Genomic DNA, 12,389 nt, shown 5'->3' with positions numbered 1-12,389 from the left:
TTAGACGTTCATAGTACAACAGCGTGAACTTGGAATGGCTCTCCTTTCCTTCAGGACTATGTTGACTGGCTTTAAAGTGAGCACAAAATGAAGTGAAGACATCTTGTAGGTGAACACAAACTTCCACCGATTTTTCACTCTGGTTTACATAGACTCAGTACTTCTCAAAAAGCTTAGCAATTGTTAGCCTTGCTGGAAAGCCATTTTGAAGTGATGCAGGGTTGCTATCACAGATTGCAGCTAAGAAACTCAGGAGTAGGATCATAGTTTCCCAGGGCTGGCTTAACCCAGCAGACTGTGTATATCTGTGATTGGACAGAGCCCAAAGAGACAGTATAAAAATAATAAATTATTAATATCCGGAAGACATAAAGCTTAAGTAATAAGTCACAGCATTTTCCTTTTCTTAGAAAAACAGACTGTCTGTATTTAATTTTCCTTTCACTGAGCATTTTTCTCCTGTTGCACTTTCTAAGCACCATAAGGTGCTGAAATTTAGGATTAATTTTACAGAAACTGAGGAAGTCATACTGCTGCCATTCAGGCTGAGAGAGAGAAAGGAGAGTAGGGATGTTTTCTGGGAAGCACTTTTGCTGATATTGCTAGTGAGTAGGGAGGATCTGGAACAGCTGAGTGATTGCACAGTTCCTTCCAGCAGTGTCTCCCAAGTAATGTAGCAAAGGAGACCCCACTGTGTGCCTGCGAGACACAGGCAGCGTCATCCCTCCTGTTAACATAAAACTAGATGTTCAGGGTGTCTCCCAGCTCTCATACCTGTGCTTTTCTGGCTGGAGAAAACTTTTTAAACGAGAATAAGTAGCCTGTGATTTAAAGGGAGACTGGAGTGGGATTTTATCACTGGCCACCACCACTCTGCTGACACTGTCAACAATCCAGCCCTTGACCTCTAGCAGGGTCTGAGTTGGGCAATGCTAAGTCCTTTTGAAAGCCCAGCCAACAAGCACATTTGGAGACTGCCTTCTGTTTGAAGCAATGGTTTCTCTGCAGTCCTGGCTGGATTTCAACCTGGATAACTCTGCTCCACCTGTTTAAAATCGCTCCCCAGTGTTTCACTGGGTATGGGATGGGCCCCTCCTGTTCTGCAGTGCTGCAGTGTTCCCCTTCCAGTTTCATACCACCTGCTTGTAAATTGATTTCTAGATCATCTGTGCCCCCAGTTATTAATTGAGCTGGCTTCCTTGTAATTATTTCAAAAGATCTAAATGTGAAAGCGGTAAGTATGTGCACAGCCCAGGTGCTGTACAGTGCAGCAGCTTCTCTTGGTGTTTATCTGCACCATGCAGCAGGTTGTCGGCCCTCTGTGTTCCTTTTACCAGTGAGGTTTGGGTTCATCCACATTAGTCTGAAGTGACCTGTTTCCCCCTGTGACATGTCCTTGTTAGTAGTGGAGTTAGAGAAGGGCTCTCTGTGGGAAGATGGAACTGGTGCTCAGCAAAGGGATCCACTCATGTCACAGGGTGGGAATCAGATCTGGTTCTTCACATAGGCACAACAGTCAGGGTAGCACCTTTCCTTCCACAGGTGGCTTGCTAGAGGATTTTATTACATTGAGTTTATTTTGTGACCTAAAACTTCCACACAAAGTCTGCTCTCCTTCCCATTCATCCCTGCTTTCCCTTCATATTTCTTTTTTTTTCCCTTTCTCTTGGCATGTCATTATGTTTTCATTAATGTATCAACAACAGGGCAGCCGCTGTTCCTTTGTCCCTAGTATTGTCTTCTCCATCCAGACCTTGGAATCGGGAGATCCTTGAAATCTTTCATGTGACTTTTAGGCAGAATCAGATGTTTCACTTTCCCTCTTGCCTGCAAGCATTTCTCTCCAAGCTGTAAAATCAGTCTGTTCCAGGTACTTTTTCTTGTATCTGACTGCTGCTAACACTATGTTTCTTTCATTAACAGATTAGCTTCCCAGGAAACCTGTTGCTTACAGCCTGCCCTGTTGCACCCACCACCCAGCGAGAAAACTCCGAGGAGAAGCTGAGGGCAAAACACATCTCAGATACAGTCCATGGGGACTGTACCAGATCCTCTGAGATCTGCCAAGCTTTCCCTGGTCACAGCTTCTGTGGAGGAGGACCACCTGGGAGACCTGCAGTCTGCTAAGCACCAGTCCCAACTACCCAGTGGAGGGAGGGCCAGCAATGGCTTCCCATGCACACCATCCGGCTCTGCTGGAGTTTGCTTGTTCGACCTGAAATGTACATCGGCTGCCAGCGTGCAGAGGTGTGAGCAGTGCTGCGAGGACGATGCTAGCCAGCAGGAAGCCTTTCCTCCTGGGGTCGCCAGCAAAGCTGCAGAGGGGCATTCTGCAGCCGTAGAGCCAGCTGGTTGCTCCCAGCCAGCGGGCAGCCAGGGACCAGCAGCGCTAGCCCCCGCTGCAGCAGGAGCCCCCTCAGCAGGGCGGGGGCCAGAGGTGATGCCAGCCCCCCAGAGCTCCCGGCAGTTTGTGCAAGGCAGCCAGGCAAAAACGAGCTCCCTGACGCAAATGGATGACTCCGCCTTGAAACCTCAGGGGACTGATGATCAGCCAGCACTTGAGGTGTTAAATTATTCTTCCCCCAGCGACCCTATCAGGGGTAATGAGTCCTGTCATAGTTCTCAGGCAAACCTTCTGCAAAGAGGGGAAAAAGACAGGGAAGCAGAAAAAAATGGTTCTGCTGCATGTCAGTCAGCCTTGCCAGTGTGTCACACCGAAGCTGACCTGGGGAGAGACCTACAGAGCAGTTTGGAGACAAAAAGCGAGGCTGCAGACACCACACAGTTGCATCCCACAGATAAGACTGAAGCGGTGCAGAGCGATGAGGCACCAGCCCAGCCTAGCCATGAGAGTCCGCATCCTGTACGCAACGCAGATGCTGAGCCAGGGAGCCCAGGCCCCACCCAGCTCTCCAAATTCAGAGAAACGAGTACAATGACAGTTCAGCTGGAGAGCAGCTCTTTAACTCAGGAAGCAGTAAGCAGGACGTGTCAAGATGCTGAGGTTCAGGCCGTGGCTACCATGGAGAGCAAATCGGCTTCCACCAGTCCCAGTATCCTTGCTGCCTTCTTAAAAGGGAATCCTCCTCCAGAGGAGAAGGAAGAACTGCACGTAATTTACCAAGGAGGTACGGGGCTGAGTCACTCTGCACTTACTGACAGTTTATCCTCACAACAAAAGTCCCCATGTTCTCCTGATATCACATCAAAACCGACTGTTATGGCTGTGACTGCTTCAGCCCAAACACAGCCTGTCAGGCTGCCTGGAGTCCCACCTGATGTGGTGTCTCCATCATCAGCAGATAATGCAAAACACTTCTCCCCTGTGGCTGTTACCTCCCAAGAGACATCTGTGGGTAATGCAGAAATGATCAGTGCAGCCCCTGACAGCAAGGATGCTGCATGGCTGCCAGTGAATGCTGCAGTCCCACCAAAGCCCATCCCTGTTGAGCAGCTTGCAGTTGACTCCAGTAATCAAACTCCAGCACAGACTGGGTCTGGCACTGGAGAACCAAGCACCCCTTCTGCTGCTGCTGTCCCAGGAACCGAAAACAATGTGCAAGATCTTGTCCATGATGCAGGAAGCAGCCGGTTACCTTTACTTTGTAGCACAGATAGTGAAGTCAAGCAGAAAGAGGTCATGGGTGACTCTGAGCAAAAGCCTGTGCAAAGTAAGGGTGCGAGTCAAGGGGAGGCCATTCCTAATCAATCTGTGGTTAAACCAAAGGAAGAAAACTCAGCTGTGCTTGATCCTAGAGGAGGGATGAATGTTAGCAGCCAGCCTGCCACGGTCCACATAAAGGCACGTTCAGAGGATACAGGTGAGAAGGAGGAGAGCAGGGGACAGGGAGAAACTGGCCAGGCTCAGACAGCCAGCAGCCAGAGCCTGCAGGCAGGACTGACACCTGAGTTGAGTGAGAGTTCTGCACGTCTCACCCCTCCCTTCGAGGTGTCAGCAGCCCCCCAGCAGCAAGGCCTTCAGGCCAAGGAGCCCAGGCACCAACTTCACACAACAGCTCTTCCTGCTTCAGCTCAGGCCTTGGCAAACCTGGGGGAAAACAAAAAGCAGCCCACCCTGGCCATGGAGGCAAAAGTGCAAGTGAAGCAGTCCAAACACGTCAGGGATGTTGTTTGGGATGAGCAGGGTATGACATGGGAGGTTTACGGTGCTTCCCTCGATCCAGAATCCCTGGGAATTGCCATCCAGAACCACTTACAGAGACAAATACGGGAACACGAGAAACTGATCCGGGCCCAGAACAGTCAGACCCGGAAATCCATTTCCTCAGATACATCCTCAAATAAAAAACTGAAAGGAAGGCAGCACAACGTGTTCCAGTCCATGCTGCAGAATTTTAGGCGTCCTAATTGCTGCGTCAGACCCGCTCCCTCTTCTGTGTTAGACTGACATGGTTTGCAAGAGTGTGTAGATGTCTGTGGTGGTAGAGAGAATCCTTCCCCTCAAGTCTCGAGTCCTGCTGTTCAGTTGTGTTATTGGGGTTGTGATGCAACAACAGTGGAAAATTGTTCCCCTTTGTTTTCTGAATAGCCACGCACTCCATCAAGCCGTTACTCTTGCCACAGCTGGTATGTTTCCACGTTATGCCCCCATCCTGACTACTGTCAGATGAAAAGTTAGGCACCTTAGCAAAAGCACAAATTTAAATTGTCACCTTGCTGCAGGGAGAGCAGCAGCTTCTGATAAAGCAAGAAGCAGAGAGATTGTCAGCATTATTATGGGAAGTTATTTGTGTGCATCACAAGGTCTTATACCTTGGGGTGGGCTGGGGGAGGTGAAACTGAGTTCCAACAGCTGTAAAGACCTAACGCAAGACAACTTCCCTGGTGTGTAAATTACCCATACTGAGGTAAGTCCGTGAAAAGGCTGTGGACCTTGATCACTGAGCAGTCTCGCTTCTGTTGATACTGTGAGACACCGTTCTCATGTGAGCCCCAAAGAGCCAGGTCTTCCTCTCCACTGAAATGGAGAACCAGGCAAAGAGTGAGGATCAAGGCTGAAGGATTATCTCTTTGGGAGAAGTTAAGTCAATGGGATTTTGATGGCTAGAAGGGGAGGTGAGAGAGGACTATATTCTGCGGGCTTTTTCTCCCCTGCATCAGCCACACTTAAGGTGTAAGCAGGCGATGCACACAGGGCAGGCGAGGCACGAGAGAGCACATCAGTAGATGTACCCGCATCTGACAGGATGCTGCCCTCACTCAGGCTGTGGTGCTCCGGCCAAGTCTTTCAAAAGCAGCAAGCCATTCTGGCTCCTCTAAATCACTCTTTAAAGTGATGTGAATCTTTTTTTCTCTCTCTGGAGATGCACAGTAATGTTTTCCCATAGAAGTAGGCTATCCTGTGCATCTGGGTCCATGAGCCTACATGTCTAGTGCATTACGCTGATTTTTTTCCCTTTAAAGTTCTTAGCCAACTCTACTTTTTTTGTAGTATTTTGATGCTTTTCTTGCCATCTTTCATAAACCAAATACCATTTATTTAGCCTGTGCGTATTTTGTTTTACCTAATGTTGTCTATATTATAAACCATTATATTGTTAACTTGAAACATCCACTTTACAAAAGTATTGAAATCTTGAGACAATCTTTGCTGTATTTCTAATGTTAGAAAAGTTGTAGAAACTGCTAATAAAAGGTAGCTTAGTGACTGTTTCTCCAGAAGCGTGATATACAATAATGTCTCAAATGTATGTTGGTCACATTTCTCACCTTAATGATATTTTTCAACCTGGGAAATGTGTTTCCCAATAGCTTTTCATTCTGTCCACTAGAATTCATGATGGGAGGCTGGAGAACTCCTGCAGTTTGTAGAAAATTTAGTTTTCAATCCTGCAAAGCACTGAGGATTTGGATATTGTAATCCTGCAGAGTACTAGAGTTAAATAGGGGTTATTTTTATTCCATTAAAGATTTTTCATGAATCATGATGATAATTTATTTCTGTCTAGTACCACACACCTGACTTACTCTGTAGATCTCACTCTTATAACTTACTCTGTAAATCTTACAGGTTTACACAGTGTAAATGAGTACTAATATAATTTTTTTTCTTTTTTTCTGTGAAGGAGACCTGAGGTCATCCCCTTTTATTTAGGAGACCAGACTTTTTGAGTTTATCAACTGCCAAGCCTTCAAAGCAGCTGTTTTGGGGCAATTTTTCCCCAGCAGAGAGAGAAAATACTGTAAGATAAAATATTTTAACCCAGTTCGGTGATAGGTGTTGCCCCTATCATAGTATTGAATTGACTTCCAGTTTTCCTCTGGTATATATTTGGGGGCTTCATGGCATGTCCTTGTTCCGTTTCTGTACGTCATTTCAAGTCCTCTCCCACTTGATGCTGAATTGCTAATTCTGAAATACCACATTAGAGAGTGTCTTCCCACCTCTGCCTACCAGGAGGAAGGTCTCCTACCTTTTTTCTGTTAGTACTACTGTTTCCACCCCTTCCTAGCAGTGTCTGAGATGTGAGTTTCACGTGAAATTTTGTGTGGGATTAATATTGGCAGTATCACTATGTCAGGTTAGTTGACAAGTTCAGTGTCTCTTCCCACGTTGTGTCTGTGTCAGCCCTGAAGAGGTTCCCTGAGTTGTCAGCGGTGTTTGCTGTGTCCTGTCCAGGTCCAAGGCTTTGCGCTGCTCTTTTCACCTCCCTTTTGCCCCCTCCCTAGCTAGCTGCTGCCCAGCCTGTCTTCCTGCGAAACAGTGTCCCCTGGCTCAGCTCGTGTCCCTCTCTCCACTGTCCCCCTCGCTGTAGCATTGTGAGCCAGCTTACTCTGAACTGTTCCTTTACAAATATGCTCAGTCTGAATATATAAATGGATTGTTATATTTTTTTCCAGAGGAGAATAAATGGCTGTCGCACATTCACCGATTTCCATGAACTTTATCCTTTAGCTTAAGCTCTCCAAAATATTTCTAGCCTATGGGTATGACTTGATTTACTGAGACCAAAGTGGGCTTGGCAATGAATGTGCAGGGTGCTGGGCTGGCACTGGAATTAACTCTTCTTTGTGAGGAATGGGTGATCCTTCCTGGTTCCCTGCAGCTGCTTTCAGCTGTGAGTCTTTACCAGCTGGTCCACCCACACCTCCCTCCCCACACCAAATGACCTTTCTTCCAGGAAAATTTCATCAATACATACATACCACAGAACACCGGTGAGCAAGTTACTAAGTGGATGCATCTGAACAACTGCATGGGCATAACTGGAAAAACCGTAGTGGTCAGCAGACCACTGTGCTTTTGTACTCCAGGAAAATATGAGTGCAAATACAAACTGCAAAATGTTGGTGACACTGCCTGGTGGGCACAGAAGTCCTGAAGGCATGCATTTGAAGCCAAGCAATAACATGCCAAAAACCAACACACAGAAATGAGTTGATAATCACCAGCACATCTCATGGAAAATATTTTAGGTTTTCACTTTGCTTTGCTAGAGCAGACTGTAGGCAACCTGATAGTTTAACACTGGTAATTTATGCTTTCTCCTGCATAAAATGTCTAGATGGTGATGTGAATCCTTGTAGGGATGATGCATCTTTCACCAGCAGCAAAACAGAACCATGTTTTGGGTAGCAATTAGCCAATATTATGCATGTGAATGCTCTTGTAGCAGCCAAGAAAGACTGTTCTTGGTGTCATGTCAGCGTCAAAAATGGAAGTGTGCTTGGAGTAGCAGTATGGGAGAGGGTAGGGGGAGATGATCTGTGTGCCACCACCATGCTTTTTTTTCTCTGCCAAGTGACTCAGAATCACATTGCACTGGTGGGATGGTTAACAACCAAGGAAATCCATTTGGGCTAATAAAAAGAGGGTTCAAAACAGAAAGTACTTTGTCATTCCTAAGAGTAAATATGTATGAAAAAAAAAAAAAAGAGAAAAATGCCTGTGTTGCAGCCTAGCCAGTTGAAGTAATTCAAATTCAGTTTGTTGCAAGTGAGAAATTTTGGGAAACAAGCTACTTGTCAGGAAACTCTTCCCTGTTGGTTGCATCTTCTAGGGGGGAGAGGTTGACATGGCCAGAACTATTAATAAAAGCAGTGAATGAGAATGGAAGAGTTACTTCTAGTTTGACTTCAGGAGCTTTCCACTAGGAAAGATGAGAATAAGCGTGTTTCAGTGTTCCCAGTACAGAGCCTGAGTTGAAGGAGAATCTCATTGCAGGCAATTTGCAATATAGTCCGGGATTTTGTGTAAGGCTGTGCTATCCACCACTGTCTGTGAGCGCTTGGTTGGTGTCTGCCAGCTTTGCATTGCTTTGGGCACAAGTGCTGAAGTCCTGCCTCATTTCTGCTGCCTTGGTTTGGAAAAAAGAGTGGGGAAAGAGCTGGAGGGACAAGAAGGAGAATATCGGTCTTATCCATTTCAGTAGAAGAAAACCTTCTTTTGAATATACCAGAAGGAATTGCTGAGAAACATGGGGAGGGAGGGACCAAAAGAGAAGTAAACCAAAGTTGATATAGGTGCTTCACAAGGAATTCCCATTCCTATTTCTGCAAAGCCAATGTTCTGCGTAAGTTTTGCCCATTTGTTCATTCTGAGCTCACACATTTTTCATATTGTTGGTGTCCCATGGCTTTTAGGAAAATGAACATTTCCAAAAGCTGTATATTTTGCTCATATGTATAGATATATCCAAATATGATTCAACAAAACCACTAGGCAAACAACCTCAGTTTATTGCTGCTACTACCATGTAAGAGCTTGTAAAATGCACCATTTGGAGAAGTATATTCAAGGGATTCAGAAAAGGTGAATATATGCTCTAAAGATAACACTAGCTTTTATCTTGAATTTCATAACTCTGATGAAGTGTTAAGGTTAGAAGTGGAAATCCAAATGAAAATCAGTGTTGAAGTTAATAGGAACCCTGGTTTTGGGTTTGGAAACTTGATGGAATTACTTTCATTACTTAGTATAGGCAAGGTCTGTATGAAAGTACAAATTTTATTAGCTTGTTAGTTCCGTTGTCTTGTTCCATGTCTTATCTTTCTACACCTTTTAAAAATTAATGCAAATGGTTACCAAGACAGAGTAAGTCTTTCAAACCCAGCTTATGGAAATGGCTGCTCTGAATGAGAGACAAATGATTGTCAGGCTCCAGGGACTTAGAAAGTTAAGGGCTACGGTCTGAAGAAAACTATCCCCTCCTTTTCCTTCTCCCCTGTTTTTGTAATGTCTCAACCTCTGCCGGTTTATTTTATGGTGACTCTGTGATGCCTGTATGTGTGGTTAGTATTTTCAGTCATCCCGAAGATATGCACACAGATTCTTATCCAGATGCTGCACACTACCAAGTATCTCTGGAGTCACTGGATGCTGCAGTGGTCCATGGGACTGAAGGTCAGGTCCTGTACATTGAAATGGCTGCAATGTTCTCTTAGTCATCCCACTTGAGTCAGTGTAGATGTTTAAAAGAAAAAATGAAGTATTACAGCTTCATTGAGCCAAACTGAAATTACTATCATCCTTTTTTTTTTGAAACTGAGATTTATTGTTTTATTCTGCTTTGTGCTTTTCTGAGCAGCTCTTCCTTCCCAGAGTTTATAATGTGGATGTTGCATCAAATTCTGGCAAGGCAGATTTTGCAGATTTTTGCATCATTCAGGCTTCTTTAAAGAAGAAAATGCTGTAATTACTGAGCCCAGTCACACAGAGATGAAATGTTTTTTCCTCTAGGAAAACATTTGCTGTAGGTAAGCTTATGTGTGCATGTGGCCATGTTTAAAAGGGATGTACATGTGTGCAGGTCTCATGCATTACTCTAAGACAATTTTTTCCCTTTGCCCTTCTGATTGAATGCTGGACACCTAGCATTTTCATCAACTTTGAGGCAAGTTTAGATCACTCTGCAATACAGAAACAAGGATTTTCTCCTTATGTGGTCTCAAAAAAATTCCCACGGCTGTATCTAAAAAAAACACCGACCTCTGTGTCTAGACTGTCAACAGAAAGTGCAGTGGCTCCTGAGCTTGGTGGAAATCTGTACTTGTATGTACAAACTGGTTTCTGCAAAAAGACTATGGGTGATAGCAAGCATCTGAGCTCATTAGAAACAGAATCACGTCAACCAAGTCCCGTTTGAAATACTAGACCTTAAGTTTTTGTTAGCTTTCTGCTTAGACTGACACACTCTGGAATAGAAATAAATGACAATTCTGCCAGCAAAGTCTCCAGCAGTTGTCTGTTGCTGAATACGAGTCTCTCGGATGCTTCTCAGCAGCTCTGTTACAACAGGTAACCCTTCTACTGGAGAGTCCTCCTGACAACACTTCCATTAGCTGACCTTATAATCAATAGTTTCAAGTATGTCAAATGCAAGTTTAGACACTGCCCTGAGGAATTTCAGTAAAATGGAAGAGGAAGATCTATGCATTTGTGGTACATAAAATCACATCTGAAGTCTGAAGTTAGGGTCTTGGTTGCACACTGAAAGCATTGAGAGTTTCTACCCAGAGTTAAAGGGAGAAAGGATAGGTGAAGTTTGAATTCCTGGCTGTTGCAAGCACCACAAAAATGATGGCTGTGAATCAATCAGCAGCAGGAGAGAACCAACTTGGGGGCTTCTAACAAGAACTAATGTTATTGTGGCTTTGTTATTTTTATAGTTACACTGACTGAGCGTGATGTACTGTACGAAGTAAAGCTAGTATTAGGCTTCCAGGTGTACCGTGGCGTTCATTCAAGACATACCAACAGAAGTTTGCATGTGAAGAAGTCTTACAGTGATACTAAAGCAATGTTACCCACTCGATTGAGTCACTTAGGAATTTAATGTTTTGCTGTTTTACATCTCCTGGTTTCCATGCTGAGCACAATAAAATGAACACTGTCTTAATTATTCTGGGTCTCTGTTTGTAGGCTGACATGGGAAAAGAAAGGACTTTTAAGTGTGGCCATTCGGGCTAGATCTGTATGTCTGTAAGACAGAGCAGCTACAAAGGGCTTTCTCCGTTCAGGCCTGAGACCTGGCACCTTGCAAAGCTCAGTGCAGTGGAAGCCACCATGCACTGTCCCTGCCGGAGAAGAGACCCGTCTGCTTCCTTCTGTGTAAGTGCCCGTGCCTTTTCACAGCTGTTCATGAGCACAGGCTTTTCTGCAGGACTACTCTACCCTTTGGCATGAATTCACTCAGCCTTTCAGCAGCCTTTCAGTAGTTGCCACACAGCAACACATTATTCATCTGGCTCAGCAACCCAGGAGCCAAGACTGAAAAGGGCAGCGTTTTAACCCTGCGGTGTCACTGCTGTAGTAAATTGTTACCACCATCCACCAGCATGCCTGCACATCATGTGCAAAGCCAAGAGCATCAGCATCAGAGTAACCTGAACCATTTTCCTCCCCAAAAAGAAATAAAGTTTTATCTGATAGTACAAAAGAGCATAAGATAACAGATGATGGCAGTGAAGTATTTTGATCTGGTGGTGTTACATGTATGGTATTTCCATGTGCCTGTCTACTACTAGAGGGCGTGAGGAACCCACCTTGGCGTACTCTTTCATATGACAAGGGGAGAGGAGTGGAACAGACCCTGAGATAATGTGGTTGTATGGTGCCTCTGCTACCAGGGACGTTCTAGCTGCTCACCCCAAGCTGGAGCTCTCTTCCCAAAAATAGTTGTTTTCTTCACTGTGTTTCTGTACTTCTCATGTCTTGCGGTTGGCTGCTAGGGTTCAAGCTACTTCAACTTGGGCAATTGGGCAGGGTATTTTATTAATGAGCTTTCCTGGATTCCTTGTCATATGGTTCAAGTTCCTGCATGCCAGTGGCTGCCAAAGATCAGTCCTGAACCCAAACTGCCAGGAGTGGGGTGTTTCCCTATGGTAGCTGGGTTCATTCAGCTGTGTGCCACAACTGGCAAGCTCTCTATGTTGGCAGGAAAACTGAGGTCTCCCTTTCCTACTTCATCCCTGTAGTCTCGCTGCAGTAGGGAAAAAACCTAGAGATCCCCCGCCACCAGGAGACTGACCCAGCAGAAAAAGGACCAGTGCAGAAAATAACCTAGCATCCTATCAAACCAATAATCACCAGTACATATTTTCCATCTGATGCAGATTTTATATCATGTCACATAGCAATTTCAGGAAGATAGTGCCTTCATATGTAAAGAGTAAGTCTGGCTTCTTGTTCATGCATCAGCTGATTTACTGAGGACGTGCACTTCCCAACCAGCAGCACTACATCCCAGGGTATCTGCTTCACTTCTTTAACCAGCTAAAGAAATCACCATGCATTTGGGGATTCAAATGTCATCAAAAACACTCTGTGGTAGGTGGCAGTATTGGGAGTGGAAAACTTGAGATTTCTTCATCAAATTTCAGATTACTCCTTTGAGAACCATAAATGACTAGTTTCGCTAGCCATGTCT

General features: G+C 45.0%; 1 protein-coding gene across 4 annotated transcripts in view; it reads left to right on the top strand.

Annotated features, from left to right (window-relative positions):
* GPRIN3 (GPRIN family member 3) overlaps positions 1–10,864 on the top strand; it is a 36,061-nt gene extending 25,197 nt beyond the window's left edge. For all 4 annotated transcript variants that reach the window (XM_074823091.1, XM_074823092.1, XM_074823090.1 and 1 more), the window contains one exon: positions 1,924–10,864. In XM_074823091.1, coding sequence (XP_074679192.1) covers positions 2,033–4,408 — 2,376 coding nt within the window. In that variant the 5' untranslated portion in view covers positions 1,924–2,032 and the 3' untranslated portion in view covers positions 4,409–10,864. The remainder of the gene's footprint in view (positions 1–1,923) is intronic.
* The last annotated feature ends 1,525 nt before the right edge of the window (positions 10,865–12,389 follow it).

The sequence above is a fragment of the Strix aluco genome, chromosome 4 (genome assembly GCF_031877795.1).
Source record: "Strix aluco isolate bStrAlu1 chromosome 4, bStrAlu1.hap1, whole genome shotgun sequence".
Taxonomy (NCBI): domain Eukaryota; kingdom Metazoa; phylum Chordata; class Aves; order Strigiformes; family Strigidae; genus Strix; species Strix aluco.
The sequence above is the reverse complement of the archived record's forward strand: the minus strand, read 5'-3'. Positions and strand labels throughout refer to the sequence as shown.